This window comes from Phaethon aethereus, assembly GCF_964289735.1.
Source record: "Phaethon aethereus genome assembly, chromosome: 1".
Taxonomy (NCBI): Eukaryota; Metazoa; Chordata; class Aves; order Phaethontiformes; family Phaethontidae; genus Phaethon; species Phaethon aethereus.
The window spans coordinates 106,625,731-106,646,712 of record NC_138575.1 but is presented as its reverse complement, the minus strand read 5'-3'; the positions used below and the strand labels follow the sequence as shown (position 1 = coordinate 106,646,712).

Sequence of the window (20,982 nt, the reverse complement as noted above, 5' to 3'; positions counted from 1 at the left end):
TTCAGTTGTGTAGGCACCACAGAAGAAAAATAAAGTGTCATGAAAGATTATTAGCAGAGTTACAGATGAGGCTGCGAGCAGTTCCATATGGATGAAGTGATCAATTATGATTATGTACACTTGTGAATCAAGCCTCTAAATCTTTGCTTTTTTTTTTAATACAAGAATATACACACTCAAAAGCAAATCTCTCTCACAGGCAGAACAGTCCAGCTTCACATTTGGCAACAACATATTTTGAGTGTCAGTGACAACTGACCATGTAAAAGCACGATTAAAGAAGTGGCAGGGTAAAAAACAAAAGGAAGACAAACTCACATTCTGTTCTGCCAGCAGGAGTGTCATGGCTTTTCAAAAGACTCAGAGCAACTACAGAACTACAGCAAATCATCTTATTAGTACATCAGCACCGAGAGTAATCAGTAGTCAAAAATTCTGAATACTAAACAAACTATGCACAATACAGTCTCTGCTTTATGGAGTTTATCTTTCAAAGAAAATGGTGAATGGAAAGACAGAAAGTACTATGAAGAGCTGTATGTCAAAAATAGGAGACAGGACTAGTGATTATACAGGTAGACAAGTTATCTTAAGTTTTTCCAAACATGTTTAATATATGCTTTTTGCTATTATGTTAATAATTATCAATACTCCTCATCATTCATACCTCGTCTTTACCCTGAGCATAGAGTATTTTACAGTATGCCCAATATTTTTGTAGACACAAGGTAAGTTCAGCAACAATCAAAAAAATCTAACCTACTTACATCTGAAAACCATGGAAAATATTAACTAACCATTCTGCAGTCTCATACATTACTGCATAATCACTTCATTTCTGAGTTGCAGACAACTGTTTTCTTTCCTGCTCTGTAAAATAAAAACAGCTTTCTCACCCCTGAATAATTATTCCTAAATTTCAATGTATACATATTTATTACTGGGATAATTTCATAGGCCACCACAAAAAGCATGGAGATAAGCACACACATTGAGTAAGCATTTCCAGAGCATTTTTATTCATATCTTTGTTTCAGCACATTCCTTGTTTACCTAAGCTGATTTTCAGCAGAAAAATGAGGATTTTGTCAGTGTGTTTTGTTGATGGGAGCTCTGAAAATATAGTAGTATTATACAAATGCTCCCAGTCTCCTTAATTTTCCTAGTCTATAGTTGATTTCAGCACATTTCTTTCCTTAACTACCCATTACCGTCCTCCATTAGCTTCGGATATCTCTGGAACTCAACTGACTGCAACAATTCAAATTCTCAGAAGTACATATCTGACTGAAATCAATATTCACCTAGAAATAATCAACTCTACTGATAGTTAGTTGTCCTTATGTATATCTGCTCTAAGCATAACAACTATGGAACTTCACAGCTCAAGAATCTTTCCATTAATTTCTGGAAGAAAGGATTTTATGCTCATGGGTACCTATGAAATACAACTGATAAAATAACTAAGTTTTCCCTATGTCTTTATTTAGTTTAACTTACTAAACCCTAAGCCTACCACTTAATACCCTTCATTCCTAAATGATAGGCAGAAGTTTTACAAGGCCACATGTACCACTACAGCACCAGAAAAGCCATGGTTAGAAGGATCACAAAAATTACCAAAGTATTGAGATTTGAATAGGATCTTAATCTCACGTAGTTGCATTGAATACAGAAAGACTAAATCTATCCATTACTTCTTATTTTTTCAAGTTATATGTAAATACTGTTTTCATCATGTAACATGATACAATACACTGCATCACATTTCAACCACAAATCCCTGTTCCTGAGCATCGCAAAGAGTTAGTTGTTAATGTTTCACTCATTGAGGTCACTTTGCACAAGTAGATAAATTGATTCTGCTTCTCAGAACAATAGAAGATGAAGTTAATTAAAAGAAAACAGAAAGGACAATTTAGTAAGAAGGGTTACAAGAATTAGAGTAAGTCTAGAACCAACACCTTTAGCTTTGATCCATGGGGCACAGGAGAATAACCATCTTGTCCAGGTGGAATGAACAACTCCCACTTCCCATACTCCAGCTTCTTATATGGATGAGAAAATGGATTCCAGTCATCTGCAATTTTAGAAATAATACTAAGCATATTTATCTTAAAATGTGTCCAATTACAACTGAAAGGTATAACAGCATGTTCCATCTTTTTCAGATTAAACTTCAGTGACAGCAGACACAAATTCTTTTATATCTGATACTACCACACACATTCAAAAGAGGTTCAATAAGACATATAACATTTTTGGTAGGAAACCATACTCCAATTCTGATTTGACAATGATTAAGTTTTCTACTTTACCTTCTTCGATCAAAGTAAAAACAACCTCCTCCTCCCCAAAAAGACACTACTGATTTTAATGCCACAAAATCATGGTGGTATGAAAATTAAGAGCTGAAAAGTTATGCTTAATGTAGAATTAAATCCCAAAACCTCACATCCTAAACAAGCCAGTAGAAATATTTCTAACAACACTATGGGGAAAAAATACTTAGCAGCTGTTGATTACAGAGAGTGGAAGTGAGTTTGGACAAAATGTAACCAAAACCAGCCTCCATCAACTGAATGCTGAAACCAGGTTTGGACACACATGCTGCTCATTGCCTCTATTTTGACAAGCTGATGTCCTATAATAACACTTATTAAGACTATATAATAGTAAAAATAAAGGCAAAGCCACAGACAAACTTGGTAGCAATGGCTAGGAAACCACACAATACCAGACAATGACAACACAGCCAGGAAATATGGCCTGAAATGCAGTCTTCAGTAAGTCTTGAAGAAGATTCCTTCTTCATTAAAAAGGCTTCATGAACCAAGCTTAGATTCCGTAATTCAAATTTCTTTGTCCTCTTTTTATTCACTGAGCACTAGAGACATGCAAGGTTGGTCATTATGACATACCCAACCGAATAGACATATGCCAAGACGATCTTGTATGCATGTTCAAGGTTAACTCATATGAATGACACTGAATATAAAGCTTCTGAACAGACAGACTTAGGCAATTTAATATTTCTAGCCTAGAAGGAAATGGGAAGTCTAGTTTGAAAATTACTTTTTTTGCCTTGAAATGTGTCTAACAGATTCTTACGCTAATAAGAAACCAGTCAACACAGAAAACTGAATTGCAAGACATTAAAGCAACACATGCTAATCTTCCTTTAAGCTAATCTATTTGCATGCCATGTCCTGTAGTTAAGAGAGATGGCTTACACAATGAAAGAAGAATAAGCAGTCTTCGGTGACCTATTTACAGGAGGAACAGTGCATGATCTTAAGCAGGCATTCTGCAACAGCTAAAAAACTGTTCACACCCTAAACTGTAGTTCCATGACTAGTTTAAGCTAGTATAAAACAATATTGCTCTTAACCATGGTAGTCAAGGGTAAAAGCAATTAACTAAAAAAACTGGTCATGCCATTGGAGGACCACCATCATTCCTGTCATCATGAAAAATCACAACAGGGGAGGGTTTTTTCCCCCCAATAAATATCAGTAATCAAAAATATTATCTGCTGTGCAACAAAAAGATTGCCTCCTCTAACAATATATGGGTGTTCCGAGTTTCAGAGAAAGACTAGGCTGCTTTCAAAATAAGTTGCCAGTTGCTCTTACACAGCTGTTTGAATGTGAGAACTGCCAACCTTTAAAGAACAAAGCTGAAAGGCACAAATGAAACAGGCTAGACAATGTGGTAAAAATAACAATGCAGACCAAATATTCTAGTACCTATTCATTTTACAGTAGAGAGCAATGTCAAAACCAATGAAGAGATTATTATAATAAAACATTCCCCATGCTCAAAAACAGACATACAATTAACTCTGTACTCTATTTAGATGATCATTTTTATCACTATGGCATTTGGATAGTGCACACAGAAGACACAAACATTAGCAGAAGGAAAGTATTTACTATACTATTGCTTGATTAATAGCAGAAGAGCTTCTATATTGATAAGATTAGGTGGGTCTTCCCCCTTGGTTTTACTCTGAAGTTTCAGTCAAAAAAATAATGAAATGAACTCTGCTAACATAGACTCACAGAATCTTTGGGTTGGAAGAGACCTTTAAAGGCCATCTAGTCCAAACCCCCTGCAAGGAGCAGGGACTTCTGCAACTAGATCAAGTTGCTCAGAGCCCTGTCCAAACTGACCTTGAATGTTTCCAGGGATGGGGCATCTACCACCTCTCTAGGCAACCTGTGCCAGTCTTTCACTACCCTCATTGTGTTCCATTTCTTCCTTATATCTACTCTAAACCTATCCTCTTTTAGTTTAAAACCATTATCCCTTGTCCTATCACAACAGATCCTGCTAAAAAGTCTGTCCCCAGCTTTCTTAGAAGCATACTTTAAGTAGTAGAAGGCTGCAGTAAGGTCTTCCTGGAGACTTCTCTTCTCCAGGCTGGAACCTACCCCAGCTCTCAGTCTGTCCTTATAGGAGAGCTGTTCCATCCCTTGGATCATTTTTGTGGCCCTCCTCTGGACCCTCTCCAACAGGTTCGTGTTTTTCCTGTGCTGAGGGCTCCAGAGCTGGATGCAGGACTCCAGGTGGGGTCTCAGCAGAGCAGAGGGGCAGAATCATCTCCCTCAACCTGCTGGCCATGCCTCTTTGATGCAGCCCTAAGGCTACTAAGCCCTGAGGCTACATCCACTAAGACCAACGTTCTAAGACCAACATTGAATAACCAATAACTCAGCAATAAAGCAACCCTCCTTAAAAGAAGATCAAAACCGCAAACACCATATAGTCTTTACACACTATAAGACATGTATTTTTTTTTATATATTTCAGGGAATGGTAAAGAACCTTGTATACATCATTAGGATTTAAAAAAAAAGTAGTCATATAACATGTCACTTACTGTAAGCTATAAGACTGTCAGTGATCATCACTAAGAGAAGTTCATCACTAAGTTCCTGAACGCTCCCAAAGTGCTCAAGGTATTTAAAGGGAAAAAAATTTAAAGGGGTGTTTGAGGTAGAAATTAGGGCAATTACACATAAACTAGAAAAATTACATGCTCATTTAGAACATATTTGCATAATCCATGTGATACTGATACAGTCCTTAAAGCAAAATTAAGGACAACTGAGTGGTACACAGCCAGGTAAGACTCTGTAAGCCTACTGGAAGAACTTATGCCTTTGGACAATTACAGCACATTTCGTCTACAGCAGGACCTTCATTTGGAGTATAACATCAGAAATAGTATCTAAACTTCACATACCAACATACGGTAAGAACCCTACATGGAATGCTTAGAAAGCATCTCCGAACAACACTGCACCTTTAAAAAGAAAAGCAAGAAAAAAACCCACACAAAAGTAGTTAAGAGTTAGAACTGATATTTTCTTTTAAATTGCAAACGGTTCAGGAAAAAATGGGAAAACAGAAGAAAGATCAAAAAAGTAACAAGCATCTTAAGAAGCTGCAAGAATACTACTTTAAGGAGCCTGTTCAGATTTATGATAGTCAAGGCCTTACGGGAATTACTACCAACTCTTTTGACCACCTTCACCCTCAGAGATATCTGATCATCTTCACTGCTTTTCGTGAAACTCCTTCCAGTTGAGCTGTATCTCTTGATTACAATGCATGAACTGAACCAAATATGGCAGGTGATGACTTGTTAATACTGAGCAAAATAAAAAAGTGAGAGCAAAAGTCTTAGGCTCAGCCTCTATAAAACTCACTTGGGGAAATTGCCTGAAGTTTGGTTCATTGTGTACAGCAAGAACACTGAATTCTTGTTTCATTCAAAAAAACATTCTTGTGACCCCTGTTACAACCTCCTTTCTTTCCTCATTTAGAGGGGGAAACAGTTGCATCTCTACCTATTTAAGCACCTCTGCTCTCCACAAGCAGCTTTACCAATTCTACCCAAGCTGTTTACACTTTGCCCTCCACCTGCTAGCAATACCAGATGCTCCTGTTAATCCTTCCTTTTCCCAGCCATGGTCCTTCATTACTGGATGTCCACGGTTCATGACTTAAGAATAAATACAAAGCATTTCCATCTGTCCCAGCTGGTCCTACATTGTTTACTACTCACTCCTGGAGAGGAACTCATTTAAGAGGGTTTTAACAGAAAATATTGCTTTGTATTAAGGCAAAGAGGCATAAAAAGTTAAGACACCCTGAAAATTGAAGGCTTCCTTCAAAGAGGAAGTAACTCAGGCTTCTCTCAGTTTTACTGCTCAGTTTTCAGATTCCTCAGCAAAACATAGCCAAAATGCCTGGGGAGGTGACACGGGATGACACATCAACAACAAAACCAAAAACTGAATAGGAAACTACTGAGAAGTTGAGACTATAAAGACAAGAAGTATCTTAGTTTGAGAACAGGGACTTAAAACACTCTGCCAATAGCTACAAACAGCAAAAGACTGAGAAAATTACCAGCAGAAGTTCAACTAATCAGCTTGAATAGGTTTTAGGAAAAAAGGACACCATCACAGAAAACCCACTAGCCATACACAAAGACAAGAGCTTCTACACAGAAGTTCAGACCCCAGGTATATCTTAATGCAACACGGAAGGAATCTTTAATAGCCAGGTACTTTTAGCTCCTCTCATCTCTGTGCTTAGATCTTCCAAAACCAGCAAACTATTTAAACATCACATCTTACCTCAGCAACATGAGGAACATGGGAACTTCTTGCTTAGAACTGCACGCTTAGTCTGCCAAAGAATCATGAACTGAGCTTTAATCTAGAATTAAATTCAAAGCTATAATGGCTTAGATTCTACCATCTGTCATTAAAAATTAATTTAAATGCAAAACTTCCAGCTAAATCATAAATCAAGTGACTTCTTGTTCCATCTCCTGCCTTTACTTTCACATTGACAAGTATATAGCCATACAGCTCTAAGGCTCATGGCTTAATTTCTGATATGAAACTCCCAAGTTAACACTCCTCTTGCTTCTCAGAGTAGCAAGAAGTACTTCTTGCATATTGATCAAATCATTCACTTGTTCCAATGTAAGAGCTGATGCATCAATGCAATGTTATAATTATTTTTTCAATAGTGAAAAAACTTCATAAACTGACATTGAATTCTCAAGTGCAATGAAGTCATCTCTTACAGCAGTTCTATTTCCACATTCCACATACTTCTGATCGACTTAAAGATGCTCAAAGAAAATACAGAGTCCAGCAAGCATTCACACATCTTCCTTGAGGAAAACATATCAGACAAATAGCAGTTCAGACAAGGAAAGGGGCATCAAAATCCCACTACCTTTATACTATTTGCTTGGAATATGAAATCAGAACATAAATGGAGAGATTCTCTAAGGACGCTGTACTGTTCTACATAATAAACAATTAGGTGGTCTTCTTTCTACATTGTCTGATTTCAAATAGCTCAATAGCAGGGTCATTAACACAATCTGCTTGAAGTGATTTATCAGCTCAAATATTGGAATAAAAACAAATGTCATTACTTCTCAGATAGGATGTCTCCCTGGATACTGGATAGTAATAGCAGCTTATACTTCAGTCTACTGCCTTCTGTCTGCAGCAACAGAAGTACAACGCTACTTGAATTTATTCATGAAATCTAGGTATTCTTCTATAAAAAGCATTGAAGAAAGTAGTTAGAAGTTCAGTAACATATCACAGGAGTATCTAGACTCCATTTAGGTAAAAGTTTGAGTCAAGTCTGGAAAAAAAAAAAAAATCATTCTAAGATATGAAAAGTTTCCAATCAGCTGTCAGATAGGCAAATTACGAGGGCTGGTGGCTTAAGTTCCCCTTTCTTTGCTCTGAAGGAAGCCTGTCAAGAGTTTACATAATAAACAAACATCCCCTCAAAAACAACCAGCCCACCCTCCTTCCACCCTCCAGCCCCACCAGAAGCCTTCCCCACCAGTGCAAGAAAAAGGAAGCAAATACCAAAACAGACATCTTAGATTCAATGTTAGCTGCAAGGGAGGGAGGAAGGGAGGGGAAGACGGAGAAAAAAAGGGAACTAAAGAACAGAAGCCACAAGTATGACAATCTATTGTACCAAATACTGACTTCTAAATTAGCATATATATACTTACTTGAAAGCCTCTTAAAATCAGTAGTTTTTTTTTTAAATTAAAATATTGTTTACATATAACCTACTGAGTCTCTACATGGCCAAATACAAATACTGAATGTTCTAATTCCTGAACAAATTCCATGGGTTATCCTCAAAACTTGGCAGTTCAATGACCCATTATGAAATAGTTGACTGTAAAGTAGTAATAAATTGCCAGTAGTCACCAACCTTCTCAGCAATACAGCATGCAAATAAAATATTCAGTGTGTTATCACTGAGAGTTTAAGGTAGCTATAATCCTGGTACTGCCTCTAGTATCTGAAATTCATCTGACTAATTGCCTCATACACTTGACTTACTGAGAAGCTAAAAGTACTAATTGACAAGTCTTAATGTTTTTAGATGTTCATTTACTACTTTTCAGCTAGAGTAAAGCACCATATCAGAATACCAACACATATCTTTTTCTTTCCAGTTATGGCATTCAGACAAGAACTCTGAAAGTATTGGGATTTTCTTGAATTTATGTTGTTTCATTCTCCAATCCAAATACAGATTTGTGTGCTATTACCAGATTCTAGCTTTCTTCCAGAATGCAAAGTGATACTAAGACTTATTCTACAAATAGGAGCTATCCCGTTCATTACAAGCATCTCAGAATGAGGTACAGAAATACCATAATTTAGGCCAAAATACCTTAATATCAAAGCTTTTATTTTCTGCTATAAGGCATAAAAGTAATTCACAAAAAACTTTACATTTGCAGGACTGATCCTTCACATGTATATAATTACAGAAATAAATCATTGATGTTTATCTTAAGCACAGCTCATAATAAAGCTATTATCAACTATCAGCTTAATTAAACTTCTTTCAGAATTTGTAAGTTCTCTAACAGTCTGCAGTTGCCATTAAATTTTTTCCTAGTGTTTGATCCTCAAAAAACTTATCAAATTAAATACCAGGGACTACTATTTTGTGTCGTTTCTTGTGTCTTCCCAAACATAAGAGACTTTACCATATTAAGTAAAACTGTATGAGAAATCACTGCTATCCATCTCCCTAGATGAGAACTAAAAACAAAGGATGAAATTGACTCTTTTTATATTATATGCCACCATATTTCAGTGTAAAGCCTAAAGACCTGTCATTTAAATTCCATGTTTGTTTCTCTGTGTAAGACTTTCAACTTCCCCCAAGTAGTTCAATTACAGTGATAATTATAAAAAGCTGAGTTTTATATAAAAAAAAAAATCTTAACAACAATCCTGATATTCAATTTAAATACAATATAATCATAAATTTAGTTTGAGACTTTAACCTGTCTGAAAACTTAAAGAAAGGTTAAAGGGATTCAGTTTTAATTAAACATATCTGTACTAACTTGAACCTAAATCTTAAGGTTTTGCAACCCAATTTCTCATCAGAATATTATTAAAGCTCTTCTGAATTGAATGACAATCTTCCATTCCTCTAGGCTTTCCGAGCACATTATCTTTTTCATGAATGCTTTACTATGACTGATGAACATGATATGTAGGACAAACACAGTTTTTCCACATTAAAGTGAATTCTTTCTTAGTCTTTTGACTTCCTACTACCATTTCATTAACATCTAGATACAACTACTTTAAGACACTAGTCCTAAATTTCTGCTGAAGTAGAGTTTAAAAAACCACTCCAGTTGTTAGCTACTGTATTCTGGTATACGTGTACTTCCCTCCCCAACCTGCCAAGCCAATTTACAAGCTATATTCTCTTTTAAAAATATTAGTTATTAATGTAATTTAAAATCTGTTTTTTAAATGGCCATCCATTAAAATACACATTTAAAACAACTGTATTCTAGTCTTCAACTGTGTTGAGTAATTTAACTTAACATTTATTATATCCATCACAAACCTTGAGCAAGTAGTGGAGGAGTAAGGAGGGGGATTTTCTTTGTGTTTATACATATGAAGTTGAGCTATTAAAACATCCTCATCCAGCTGTCTTGCAGTCAGTAGTGCTAGCTGGCATCACTACTATCTAGCAGTAGCTGAACTATACTCATGATTCATTATTCAGTTTTGAATCAGAGGACGTATCCAATTCCCGGATTAAAATTCAAGTACTGCACTAACCTATTTTATGAATGTTATTCCAGTAAAAAACCTAGGACTATTTCAAGGAAAGCTACTCTATCATTCACTAGGTTAACTCAGTTTTGCACTAACTCTTCTGTTTGTCTTCTGCATTAAAACTAGAAGATTTTCCTAAAAATAATCGCTGTCTATAGACTCAAATTATCACAGTGAATAGTGGGCACAGACCCTCCCATTGAGTTCTTAAAGAAGAAAATACAAATTGCTGACAGTTAAATGCATTTTATGACCCAGACGTTTGGAAACTGAAGCATAATGTGAGTATTTAAACACGATCTTTTGCTTATTCTATTTAAGTGTATCAATCTTGGGACTATGGAAAAAATACTAAACCAGTACTGTTTGCTATGAAGCATTGCAAAAAAAACCCAAAACTTACCAACGGATCTGAAAAACACTGCCAGGATAGTCTATTCATTTCTTTATTACTGCACACATTTTTACAGAAGTTTAACCATAGGACTCTAGAAAGCACTACCAGATACTACAGCTAATGGCATATGTAATGAGTCTTATCATTTTAAAGTTATATAAACACATACAATTTCAAACTCATTACTTCCTGAAATACAGAGTTTGCCCTTTTAATAGTTTCCTCAAACAGGGGTAAGGAAGAAGGAAAACTCACCATTTAACTTTTTGTTTAAGCAGAACTAGTTAACTGCCTCAAATTGACAATTTGTATTTTTTTTTTTTAACAAATACCCATGCAGAACATTCACCAGGTATTTATTTTTGCAACAAAAGTTGAATGAATAACACTGCATACTTCCGAAATGCAGTTACATGAACCAAATCATTTCACAGAAAGTCCCAGTTTAGTAAGAGCCAATAACAAAATTCCTAGTATCTTAATGGACTAATACCAAGCCCTGAAGAGGAATAGAGAGGTAAAAGGGAAAAACACTATGAAAACCTCTAAAACCCCAAACAAAAAGGAGAGAGTGGAATTATTATTGCAGGATTTAAGAGCAAAAACGTATCTGACTTCCATTTAAGAATTTGCAGAATGTGATTTCAGGGTAGCTAGCCTTCCGAGGCTAGATCCTTTAGACAAGTCACAGCCTTACAGATATTAAAAAAACAACAGCAAGAAATAGATATACATAATACTGACCATACAACAGAAACACCTATGTTCTTAGACTATTGCAATGTAGAGTAAAAGATCATTGGTTAAAGTTACAAAATGCCACCAGACCAGCAAGCCACAACATAGATTTTTGCTATCAGAATTTCATCACTGCTACAAAATGGTCTTTAAGTGAGGGGGATATTGATCTAAAACACAGTATGGAAGAGAAGAAATATTCCTAAAAATACTTACTGAAGTCACCTGCGAGAAACACTGCTTCTGCTCCTGGTGCCCACTCTTTGCAATATATTCCACCATCCACAAACTGGTTAACTCCGAAGGTTTTGTAACTTTTTGAAAATTTATCAAGGCCTCCTTCATTTTCCTCAATGTTCTTCAAGCGGTTATAAAACAGAGAATACCTTTCAATGAAAATAGATAAGATTTTTTAGAAAGTTTAGTAAGCGTCTTTCTTACATTAAGGTTAGCAAGTATAAGAACATAGAAGACCACTGAGACACACTTTGACACTATGTCCTAAGACTACAATATCAGATTCAATGTTCTCTATGGAAATAAAAAAACCCCCATCAAATACAAACTATATGGTTTTTCCATGGTTGTTACAGCGCAACATTGCAATCTTCACATTTGTCTGTATTTTCTCTACTTTATGGGAACAGTTTGAACTAAGTCTAAGACTACAACTCCTGATTGGCAGCCAAAAAAAAAAATCATAGTATTACCACACAACACGAAAACTTCACACTCTGAACAGCCTAGCACTTATTCCTCCATCTTATTAGTATCAGACACAGGCCTCCTCAGGAGAATTGTATAGCCCCACTACATCTCTCACAGCCAATTTTAACAGACAATTTCAGGACACCGGAAAGTTTGCAGTACAACATACAGTAAGTATAGAGAAAGTAGTCTGGCACTTGCAGAAAGCAGCTCCTTTGGCAGCTTCTCTACAGAGACCATCAGCACGAATTCGCAGTCCCCTGACACTGCAATATTTGGAAAACAAAGTTACCACTTCTTGGAAGTAATTATTTACTCCATACCCCACCTACTCAAACTTCTAATGTAAACATTTACTCATAACAGCTTGGGGGGGGTGTTCGTTTTTTTAACATACTTTGCTATATTTTCTCCAAGAAGCTCCCATCAATTCAAGAAACACACATCAAGCACACAACATAAACAGGGTCAACTTCAACTCCTAGAACGTGAGCTATTATGTGAAGAAGCACAGCTAAAAACTTCAGCTGAGAATTAATGCTACCTGTACTTTTTTTTGGTTTGTTTTAAATAAGACATCCCCAATGTAAATCGGAAATGTGTTTGTGTTCTCCATAAATGGAAAAGTTTTCTGAAATGTATAAAAACTAATAAGAATGCCAGCAAGAACAACATTTTTGCCTCATTACACTTACTGTATTTTGAAAGAGGAAATAGAAACAGTAAAGCAGCAAAACAGCACTATGGGATGATACCTTCTTGGTTTAAAAAAAACCAAAACCAAAACCAAAAGAGAAGTAGCCTGTCTGCAGCATCAGGACTTAAGACACCGTTCTGCGATTTGTTTTCAAGTTTTGTTTTGGAATTCACCCTTAATTAGTTCAAAGTAGAGGATTAAAATGTCCATTTACTGGTTAAGTTGAAAGTACTCATAGAACTCTAATATAAGTAATGTTACTTTAAGGTTAACCTCCCAGCAAATTTTTATTATGAAGACTGATGCTCACCTTTAGAGACAAAAAGAGTTGAAAAATACCTCAGGACATACTATACTAAATATATTTAAAACTTCTTGCCCATCCACCTGCATCGGTCCTTTGAAATTTTCTCACAGGTATAATCCTCAGAAGCGCATTACTAACTACTACTGCTCTGATCATCAATTTCATTTCTAGTGCTTGAGGAAGAATATTTTTGCCAGATTTCCAAGTATAAGTGTATTACATATATACACAAACCCAGCTGACTGACTTAAGCTTTGACCAACGGCAACAGAAGATTTATATAAAAGTTTAAATACAGAAACACAAAACAAGTCACAAAGCCTCAAAAATGCAACATATGACATTTGGTAAAGACAAGATTACTCCATTATTGAAGGTTTCTCCTTGGAAAGAAGTATTTAGATTTGTACAGCTTCTCTTAAAGTTTTAAGCCTTCCTTTAAAATAGCAGTTATATAAGAGCACAGTGCTATCTGCAAATTACAGTTTCTCAGCTATCCATAAACTGTTTCAAAACTGCTGCCTGTCATATGTTTCAGTTTTGTTTGGGGGTTTTTTGATTTTTTTTTTTTTTTTTAAACTAGTTCCACTGCAGATGAGGCAGGAACCCTTCTGTATATGCTGTAAGTAACTGTTGTAACTCCAGAAAAGATATAACTTAAGCAATGAATTTGACACTTAAAATACAAAATGCGTTTTGGAATAGGTTATCTACTTAAAATTAATCTATTTCCCCCCACACTTGGTACAGAGACATTTACACCGCTTTAGTAACACCTTTGGCTGGATGTGGTATTTCCCACATTCAGGAAGAAGTAGAAGAAGTGGTAAGCATCTTTAAACAAAAGCCAGTCACACAAATCTTTGAAAGCTGGGGAGGAAGGAGATACATTTATTAACAGGGAAGAACAGCAGGTCACAGAGGACTGAAATACCTGTGCGGAAAAGAAAAAGGCTATGATAAGCTTCCTGTAACCTAGAGGCACACACATGCTGAGTGCCTACTGCTCTTTCTCAGTGAGACCTCCCTAGCAAAGGGGAATCAAACCCATTCATCTCATTCCAAAAAAATAAGCAGAAAACATATTCAGGATTTGAGAGTGGGTTTATGGGGTGGGAGGGATGAAAACAGACTTTCAGAAAGCAATTATGCTATTTATGTGTTTGCAAAAAGTCACTGTAAACTCTGGATTCTTGTTACAGAGGCACTATGAGTACATCCACTGTTTCAATTTTTGTCTTTCTAAATTCAAAGTTAAGACAAACAAAGAGACCATGACACTTTAATATGTGAAATAATCATGACTGTTACTGTGAAAAAAAGATTACTTTTTGCTCACTTTGCAACAGTGCGAGCAAGATTACATACTCAATAAAAAACATTTCTTCTGGAGGACAGGGGTCAAGGAAGGAAGCAGATTAGAAAGGTTGATCAGGGATGTAAAACATTATTACAATAACAGCTTTTTATATCAGACAGATTTTGAACAACTAATACAGCATCATGTACATAGAGTAAAAATGCTTCTTAAATTTGTACACAAGCACACTGCTGTGATAGAGCAAGTTAATTCAAGTATTACTGCTGCATCATCACTGGAGAAGTCATGATTTTTGAAACAACTAGTGCTCTCCATAATTATTTTTAAATTATATTCTAGAAGTCATTCAGGTTTGTTTTGTTGTTTGTTTTTTTTTTAAACCACCTTCTGAAATTATCAAACATAGAATCGTAGTTTGCTCAAAGTTCATGGAAAACCCACTAGCTTCTAAAATGGATCAAGTATTTATGCTGTGAACTGTTCTAAAAAAAACTTATCTCAGGAGTTGAAAACACATCTGGATACAGAACAAGGTTACCTGCCATAGAAGGTCTTGTAAAACAGCAGAAGCATAGTTCTGTATCCTGTTGCTGCTTTAAAGGAAAGGATTCAGTTAAGTGTATGCTCATTATCCAGATTTAGGAAACTTAAGGTTTTGCTTTCACAGGAATTTTGACTTTCATTTCTACATTACTGAAACTTGTTAAACATTTTTCCAAACTGAAACACCAGGATTACACACAGAAAGTGACATGAAAGAGTTTTTTGTTCAACCGATTCCAAAGATTTATACTGTTCACTAACAGCACACAAGAGTTAAAAGAGGAGAGGTGGACATTAGATTGATGTGGCCGCATTTCATGATCCCCTCTTAACACTGAAGGATATGTCATGTTCAGTTATGCATTATATACTCATATGACATATATATGTAGTCAGACAGACTCTAGATACACAGGACACATTTCAAAGGTGAGACAATCTTGTAAAATTTTTGACATGTGAACAGAGTCAACAACAGTGTCCAGCACTACGTCAGGGCAAAAAGGCTGACCTCTGCCTTCACAGCTTAATGAGCGACTTCAAAATCTTTTAAAATTTTTCTACTTCCGTGACTTAAAGTTGACACTGAAGAGGGCTACAAGGTAAAAACCATACCCAGGTATGCCTTGAAAAGTACAACCATTACCTTTGGGACAAAAAAACTAAATAGAGCAACAACTGGATCCATAGAACTTCAGGTACAAAGGGTCTGGAGCAACTGGAAAGAGTTGTACATCAAGTCCATACTACAGCTAGATACACCACCACACACCTGACAAGTGCAGACAGCAGAAGGGGGCTGCTTTTGATGTATTCCTTGCTTCTGGAGTTCTTACAGAAAACCAAGCTTTTCCATTCAAGTCCCATATCCACTCGTCTCACCTCTGTTAACAGACCAATGAGTTTTAAAACTAAAATACCAAAATAGGTGTTTTCTTCAGACTTATTGGAAACAAAGACTTCAGTCTTGGCATTTTCCCAAGTACACATACGCCCAGCTTGAAACAAGACATTTGGTAACCAAATAGTACTTTTACACCAGCATTTTTTTCCCCTTCCTCTACCACTATTTCACTGTGAAATACTGGTAATTGCAAACGTAATTTGAAACAGGGTCACAACACTCTTCTCCAATTGTTACATTAATAACTTGTAACACAGCATTGCTTTAAATCCCACGCTTTATATGCGGCTTTGTTTAAACCCTTATAATAGAAGTGTAGGAATTGGCTGACTTTTCATATAAGCATGATTAAAACATCAAACATGAATTAGTATAATGGCTATCCAGAAAGCAGGTATCTTGCCAATGAAGTAAGCTTCATAGTAAAGCAGTAAAGACAGTATTAACTCGGTAACCACTTCAAGGCTTTACATTTCAAGTGAGAATCTATCCCTCATACTTTATCGCCAAATCACCCTCAATTATTTTGTCTTGCATACGCAGAAACCCAGAACTTATACAGTAGAAGTATACAGTTATCAGAAAAAAAAAAAGAACAGACAAAAAGTTGGCCTGAAATCTTTCAGTTCAATGCAAAGCTATACAGTTCTTACCCAAAGAAATAACATTCGATTTATTTAGTAAACATGATGTACAAAACCCTTCTGATGCTGCAGTTCTTATCACCACCGACTTGATTCAGCTATTGATCTCATTAAAAATCCAACCCATATGTCAAAAATCAGTAGTTTCAAGATGGAGCATAAGAATAAAAAAAAAAGTTAAGCACACCCCCCCTCCCCAAAGTCGACTGCCTTATTTCACCAAGACTTTTGGCAGATAATTGAAGTCATCTGGTGGCAAGTCAGAATACTGAATTAGGGCTCCACATAAAGCCTTCAGGTCTTTATTCTTCAAGGCAACCAGAGGTACCAACTCCTTCCTGGCCACCTTGTAAAAATTACAAAAAGGTATTCTAATATTTTAAACTTTTCGATTTAACCAGATAAGCTTTAGATTGCTGTGATGTTGAAGCAACTAAACAGAAACTAGTGCAACCAAAGAAGCCTTAGCAGCATACAAGACACCCTCATTGAATCAGTCTGGTGCAGAACTCCAAGATGGCTGAAAAACTTCACGATGTTTTTATGCCCATTCTCATACCTTTTTATAAAGCTATAGTTATTGCAGTTTATAGAACAGTCCATCAGCTTATTTTAAGACCTGTGGTGTCAACTCTGAAGTTAATAATTTTAAGCCCTCTTCGGCTTATGGGGCTGACTTAAGTAGCTATTCATCTTTTAGAATCCTTTTGTCAACACCAGCTTTGGTGTTATAATTTATTTCTACAATATTGGAGCGGTATTAGTGCTATTGTACTTAAAACATGAAAGCAAGTAGGAGAGACTTTGATAATTGTATCTGGTGTCCATATGGAAAGCCCAATTCTTCAGACACCAAAGGGAAATGGATATGAAAGAAAATACCCAGTAAGGTACTCCCTGTAGCCAAATACTCACATTTTCCAATAAACAGAAACATTTTCAATAATGTCAGTGTTAAAAATAAAGCTACGGTCCAAAAGAAAAGAAAATAAAACTCTCAGCTACTTAAGTCTGTTACATTTCTTTACATTTCTTCCAATGTAGGTGTTGGAAAGACTAAAAGATCAAACACAGAAAGGGAAAAACAGTTTCCCCACCCCCTTCCTCCTCATTTAAACAAACCTTAAGAAAAACTGTTTTAGATTTTGAGATACCACTTATCCTATTTATCAGCTTAATCCTGAAGCCACTAAGGGGAATGCTACCTCGTACTTTTGACCTTCCACTTTTCCCTGCCACAAAGCAGGTGTATTAGCATTACAGTAAAACAGGGAATAGGAAATCAAAGAGGCCATCAAATCCTGTCCTGTATCATCACTAACATATCATGAACAATGCTATTCATAAAGTTACTGAGATTTCAAAACTGCCTTCGGTCCCTCCATGCTTATTACTATGACTGGAAAACCGCTACAGCACTGCTGAAATCATAGGACCTTCCTAACATGCCCACATAGCAGCTCTGTTTGAGGGTTAACATACCATCATCCTCTGCTCAAAAAAAAAAAAAACCACCACCAAAAAAACCACACTTACACGAAATTCTCCTGCAGTTCTCCAGGACTCCATTGACTCCTCTGGGCATTTTTTATTTTAAAGCATTTTTACGTCTTGTAAACAAGAACGCAAACCATCATCTCTCTGGAGTGATACTGAGATTGCATGCTGTCTTCAGAGCTGTTGAATGAAGCTCACTGTGACAGACTGGGGCCAGTGGTGGGGAAAAAAGTTGGGCAGCGAGAGACTCATTATTCTACTCATGTAGACAGACCATCAAAACATTCCCTGTTTTGGTATAGATCCACTCTACCTTGTAATCCCAGTGGACAATCAAAAGGGTCAAAAAAATGTAACAAAAAAAATCAAAATCATCAGTATAGGTGCATCACACTTCCACCAACTTAATACCATTTACAGATTACTTCTCTATAGGCTGAGGAATAATTGGCCACAATCTTTAAAGGCTTATTTTTCTACATTGATGTATTATTCAAATAAAGGCACACTTTGAAATTTGGCAAGTAAGGAATTGAAAATGTCCAATTTTAGTTCCAATAGTCTATTTCAGCAACATGACAAAGAATTGACAGCTGGCTTTGAATTATATACCAAGAGCTGCAGTTGCCCTTCTGATATCATAGGCAACCTGTTTTTTTAGACAATGTCATCCAAAATCGTGCAGTGCTGTCATCAACTAGCAGTGATGGGTATCATCTAAGTGCCTACACTGAACATGTAAACAGCAACTGCTTCTTTGAAAAACCTTGATAGCTACGGAAGTGGAACCCCGTTTGAATCTGAAGATGTGATGATAAAACTTCTGTACTTAAGCAGCTCTTACCACTATGCATCTAGTCAAAAATGTTCATCTGCAGCAGTAAAATTTCCTCAGAAAACTATGTTATAAAAACAGACTGCCCTGTTGGTCTGCCAAAACCCTCAGGGTAATAGTCAAATTCAACAAGCAACATGCTGTGGCATTTCAGAGCCTGCCTATACAATAGGCATTCCTGCCTCCAAATTTGATCTGATACATCTATACAGAGCTATACAGTCCAGGCTCACTAGCTCTTTGATCTCCACACTGCAGCATGCTGTGTGCAACAGCTATCTTTAACCACCATGTGCAAATCACACAAGTGAAGGTTGTGCTTCGTGAGATGGTAACTGTAAGGTTTGTGGTAAAGACTATGCCGTACTCACACTGAATTTTCCTGGAAAGCCAGAGTAAAATTAATTTATTTCAAGGTAGTCAAAGGAAGAACATGTCGGAATATGAAACTGGACAATCCTGAAACAGTCATCATTAGTCACAGAATCATAGAATCTTTGGGTTGGAAGAGACCTTTAAAGGCCATCTAGTCCAACCCCCCTGCAATGAGCAAGGACATCTTCAACTAGATCAGGTTGCTCAGAGCCCCGTCCAACCTGACCTTGAATGTTTCCAGGGATGGGGCATCTACCACCTCTCCAGGCAACCTGTGCCAGCCTTTCACCACCCTCGTTGTGAAACATTTCTTCGTTATATGTAGCCTAAATCTACTCTTTCAGTTTAAAACCATTACCCCTTGTTCTATCGCAACAGGCCCTGCTAAAAAGTCTGTCCCCATCTTTCTTATAAGTCCCCCTTGAAGTACTGAAAGGCTGCAAGGAAGTCTTCCTGGAGCCTTCTCTTCTCCAGGCTGAACAACACCAACTCTCTCAGCCTTTCTTCATAGAAGAGCTGTTCCATCCCTCGTATCATTTGTGTGGCCCTCCCCTGGACCCTCTCCAACAAGTCCATGTCTTTCCTGTGCTGAGGGCTCCAGAGCTGGACACAGGACTCCAGGTGGGGTCTCACCAGCGTGGAGCAGAGGGGCAGAATCACCTGCCTCGACCTGCTGGCCACACTGCTTTGGATGCAGCCCAGGATACAGTTGGCCGCCCGGGCTGTGAACGCACATTGCCAGCTCGTGTCCAGCTTTTCATCTACCAGTAACCCCTATTCCTGCTGTGACCCTTACCACTTCATAGAGGGGAAAAAAAACAAATGAAAAGATGAAAACAGAAGTTGAAAATGTAGATGCAACACCCCTGAATATTTCAAAATAAAGAGCATGGGGAATTCACAAATTATTTTTTTCTAGTGTTGCTCCTCTCACTTTGAAGATGCATTTACAAACACTTCACTGACACCAAAGCCAGTGCTGAGTCCCTGCTCAGATTAGCAAATCCCCGATTCTCATTTTCTCTTTCACTCTGTAGTTAGTTACTCCCTCAAACTGTCCTCATTCATCTGCCTATAAGAGGACAGGTTGAAGGAAAATAGGAGTAGGGTGGATCAAGTTCTTCCTAAAGCAAATTTCTGCAGCCCAACAAATCAAATGCATCAGACCGTGTTGAACTAGAATCATGCAGCAGAAGCAAATTCCTGTTTGCAGTTGCTTCTTCAACTTCATTCATCACCAGTGAAAGTGTATCAAAACAGAAGCCTTGGACTTTATTTTGTTCTTTTCTCCACCTCCCTCTACTCACTTTTCATTTTACTTTGTGTAAAACTCTGAATAGTCATCACACTTAAGAAAAATAGTAAGTAAAGGCACAAGAAATCTCAGGTAGGTATGAGTACTTCAGAACAGCGGATTTACTGTATTTCACTTGGTATCAACTTCATAGTTTCAATTCAATTTCTGCATAGAGAAGTCCTGTCCCATTCAGTTAAACTTTCTAACATAGATTTAAATAGATTAAAGGGTACATGTGTTCAGGTGTTGCTTAAAGTGTCAGAAGAATTCTGAGATATGCTCTAGAAGTACAGGATAGCAATGGCTCATATTTATAGAGATCCAGAAAGAGTCAATCATTTAATTTTGCTTTTCTGCAGGTTAAAAGTAAAGGTGTTATATGTTTCTGAAATCATTATCTTAAGAAGTCTGTACATGGCTAAATCTGAGTCTCCCAGAGGTTCTAGTTGCTCTATTAAAGTTATTCACTTCACAAGTACTTTGCTTCTCTCTGAAGTCATAGGCAATTTAACAGACATTTTCAGCTGAAAACTAAGGGTTCTGT

General features: G+C 36.8%; 1 protein-coding gene across 1 annotated transcript in view; it reads right to left on the bottom strand.

Annotated features, from left to right (window-relative positions):
- Window positions 1-20,982, bottom strand: part of GBE1 (1,4-alpha-glucan branching enzyme 1) — a gene marked incomplete at both ends in the record, with an annotated part of 173,296 nt that overhangs the window by 120,786 nt on the left and 31,528 nt on the right. Inside the window, 2 exons of the mRNA XM_081996299.1 lie at window positions 1,965-2,080; window positions 11,527-11,696. Coding sequence (XP_081852425.1) covers window positions 1,965-2,080; window positions 11,527-11,696 — 286 coding nt within the window. The remainder of the gene's footprint in view (window positions 1-1,964; window positions 2,081-11,526; window positions 11,697-20,982) is intronic.